The sequence below is a fragment of the Phalangium opilio genome, unplaced genomic scaffold, assembly GCF_054372755.1.
Source record: "Phalangium opilio isolate 3A_F unplaced genomic scaffold, DU_Popi_V2 ptg000002l_1, whole genome shotgun sequence".
NCBI classification, from domain to species: Eukaryota; Metazoa; Arthropoda; class Arachnida; order Opiliones; family Phalangiidae; genus Phalangium; species Phalangium opilio.
The window spans coordinates 7,802,637-7,806,237 of record NW_028324144.1 but is presented as its reverse complement, the minus strand read 5'-3'; the positions used below and the strand labels follow the sequence as shown (position 1 = coordinate 7,806,237).

At 51.4% G+C, this 3,601-nt stretch overlaps 1 protein-coding gene across 1 annotated transcript; it reads right to left on the bottom strand.

Moving 5' to 3' along the window:
* Window positions 1–649: 649 nt before the first annotated feature.
* LOC149718588 (uncharacterized) lies at window positions 650–2,899 on the bottom strand. Its single transcript, XM_089850464.1, has 2 exons — window positions 835–2,899; window positions 650–749 (listed from the first exon to the last, which is right to left on the bottom strand). Exon 1 carries the CDS (start codon window positions 2,510–2,512, stop codon window positions 1,337–1,339), a length of 1,176 nt encoding a protein of 391 aa, XP_089706590.1. The 5' UTR covers window positions 2,513–2,899; the 3' UTR covers window positions 650–749; window positions 835–1,336.
* Window positions 2,900–3,601: the final 702 nt, after the last annotated feature.

Below are 3,601 nucleotides of genomic sequence, written 5' to 3'. Positions count from 1 at the left end.
TCGTAACAACCTGCCTGGCTACAAGCCAGTCCTCTCTCTTCGCCCTGTGCAGAACAGGGTATAGAGAGTCAGGGTTTGTTGGATTGATTGGAGTGGAGTCAGGGAAGTGGACCTCCAGCATATGCTTGAGAGTCTCAGCCCCAGACTTAGTGTACACACCCTCCTGCAACTTAATAGTGTTAAGACGATGTGTGTTGTCGTGCGCTAGGATCTTCATGACCCTAGCCGTGGCAGGGACATTGGAGACTTGCTCACAGAAGGTCCGCCAAGAGTCCTTCTTAGCAGCTCTAATGGCCCTGTTGTAGGTATTAAGGGACTGCCTGTATCCAGTCCAGTCTCCCGTGCGCTTGGCTTTGTTGAAGAGCCTGCGCGTGTATTTCCGAAGCCGGCTGAGATCCGCATTCCACCAAGGGACAAGCCTCGAGCGGTTAACGGTCTTGAGTGGGCAGTTCCGGTGAAACGACTCAATGATAGAGCTCTCTAAGTCACCAGCAGCCCTATCAAGTTCGTAAGGTGAAGTGAGTTTAGGGGTGTGACCATCTCCGTAGCGTAGGATAAGGTCTTCCTTATAGCCGGTCCAATTGGTCCGTTTTGGATTGCGTACCTCCGTCCCCGCCGGGACAGAGGTAGTCGCGACAGTAAAGCAGATGTGCCTATGATCCGACAGAGACGGCTCAGTAGACACATGCCAGTTAGACACGGAAGACGCGAGGTTTTCCGTGGCTAGCGTGAGGTCAATGACCTCCCTTCTATTAGAAGTAACAAAAGTGGGTTCATTGTTTTGATTAAGAATATGGAGTTTACAGCCAACTAAATATTCTAGTAAATCATCACCTCTCCTGTTGCAGTCAGAACTGCCCCACGTGATGTGATGAGCGTTGGCGTCGCAGCCAATGATTAGTTTGTCCCCTCTCCTTTCACATTGATCGACCAAATTGATCACCTCAATTGTCGGGAGAGAGTCCGCGTCGTGGGCAAAGTAAGCAGAGGCGGCCGTGATAGTCAACTTGGCATTCCCAGTGGCCAGGACTAGCTTCACGGCCGCCGTGTCCTGGGACGTGTACAGCGGTAGAGAGATACAGCAAAGATCCCTCCGAACCAGAATACACGCCCTAGGCCTAGCAGCAGTATGGTCATAAAATAGTGACCCTGCCGCGTCAAGACCGAGGATTTTGCCATGGCATATCCACGGTTCTTGTATGAGGGCCAGATCAAGACCCTCTATAGCAAACCTCCTGCAGAGTACCGCAGAGGCCGCCTTACTATGGTGCAGATTGATTTGAATCGCACGTAGCGTCCCCATGGTCCTTAAGAGAGGGGTTCAGAAGGGACCTAGCTACACCTCATCAGTCCCGAGAGGGCCAGTGGCACCTCCCCCCCTGACAGGCAAGCTCCCAGTCCCAAGATCCTCCCCCTCACCAGGACCACTAGAACGCTCATCGGCTGAACCCCGAAGGGTCCCATCCGATTCTTCCAGTAGGGTGGACTCATCCATGGAAGAACAAACTTCCGAATGAGCCCCCCCCTCCCCCTCTGTGCCTAGAGCGACGCCAGAGAGCTCCACAGCGAGATCCCCCATCTCGCTATTCCCACCCCCTGCCGCAGACTCGGCTACAGTGGTTTTAGTGGCTTCCGTGTTCTGAAGGAGTTTGAAGGAACCCTTGTCCACTCCAGTGTAGCCCACGAAGCCAGCATTCTTAATGGCGTCCAGCGAGGAGCCATCAATGGACAGTACCCAGTATCGCACTGCCCTGTCCACGTATGTCCGAATGCACTTCCAGTATTCGGTAGCAAAGCCATCGTTAAGGGCCTTTAGGCGCCGGAACAGCACCGCCGGCTCTTTAGTGATCTGGTCTCTGGTGCGGAACATTACCTTAAACGGCTTAGGGAGTTCGCTAGCCCTCATTACTGAGAGCACCGCATCCCCCACCACCGAGCCGGCTATGTTTTCCTTCAACCATTGACCAGTGAACGTATCCTCACAGGAGTATACCAGGGCCCCGGCCGTCAGGCTAAAGTTCGCAAGGCGCGGTAGACGGCTCCCCGAAGGTATCCCATCCAGCGCCCCTAGAATCGCCTTCTGAATAGGGCCCACGTCCTCCTCCGTGATGGCCGCCTTCGGATAGCCTTTTTTAACAATGGCCATCTTCTCGGCGCTGGCAACGGCACTATAGGACTTAGCCTTTTTAGCCGCCGCCTGCGAGGTACTGGGCGAGGGAGTCGAATCCTCCGTTCTAGGCCTCTTCAAATGGGTGTCACGTGTCGCCGCACCCCCAGCGGGGGTGGAGACCGTTCCAGACCCAGATTTGGCCTTTTCCCGAGCAATCTGTCGTTTACGGCGACGTTGCACGGTGCGTTTCGAAGCCTGACCAGTCACACGCACCGACAAATCGGCACGAGTATTGCTGGATACAGGCCCTAGCGTAGTGGTATCAGTGTGGGTTCTGCCCTGAGCAGACCCCTGCACCGTAGGTTTAGTAGTATTGGAGTTGTTTTGATTTGATTTATCCATGGGAATCCCACGAGTAAGGGGGCAAGTAAAAGGTCACCACCCGGTAGTCCCCCACCCGGGTGGAAGGCTAGATACAACGGGGTGTCGCCCGGTGCCCCGAGGGGATCGTTAGCGATACCGTAGTTTTACTTCCCCAGTACCATGCAGCCCTCGGCACGATGCCTCAACACCTTGGCTTGGGAAGGGCGCGTATCCGCTTAGCCCACACAACGTAGTGGTTAACCAGCTCTCACCACCGAGGAGGTGTGATACTCCGCATCGATGAGGACCCAAGCTAGCGTGTGTGAAGTTAAAAACGCGAGCGGGAAGCCAAAGCAAGGGGGGGAAAAAGATACACCCCATCTAGCTTGCGTCCCCAACTTCGAGAGCCTACCAACTATTAAATGGTGTCTTCGATCAACAACCTTCTTAATATTTTGACCTTTTGTGACTTTGCGCTAATATTGCCATTGACTGGCGCTTTAACATGATTTCCAAGAATTTTGAGGTTCGGGATGCTTTGTTGATAATTCATCAGATTGGGATGATCATTTGATCCACTAGCCGCTCGTTGCTTCCCAAAGTAACGTTCTAATGGATCCTGATTGAATCGCTCAGTGAAAACGAACTTAGCTCCTTTGCTTAGGAGAAATTGAGTAGCTTCAGTAATTGAGTTTACCGTAATCCTCAATCCTTCTCGAGTCTCTCTGCTTAACAACATCTTGGATTTATCAAAACCTTTCGGTACCACCAATTTTTCAACTTCTGCATCCCAATCATCAAAATACCGTAAAAATGTTTCCTTGAGCCATTTAAACCGCCAATCATCTACGCTTCGATACGGCTCTTGGAACGGGTTTCTTTTGAATTTTCCAGACGTTAAATTTCTAACGTTAACAGCATCAAAAAAATCATTTACAATTTTAATAAAGCTGATAGTTTCGGAAGCTTCTTCCCCAACAAGTGTTTCCATCGCAGCGCCCATAGTCTTACTCAAAACTTGAACTGCGTAATTTACCTTCATTCTTGAAAATGATGTTAGGTATATGTGGTCATATCTAATTTTTGGGGCCAGTTTTAGCCCTGAATCTAACTCACAGTCTTTTTTAA

What these genes read in the sequence shown, in the direction of transcription:
- LOC149718588 (XM_089850464.1), bottom strand. Translation starts at nt 2,512, where the DNA reads ATGGATAAATCAAATCAAAACAACTCCAATACTACTAAACCTACGGTG.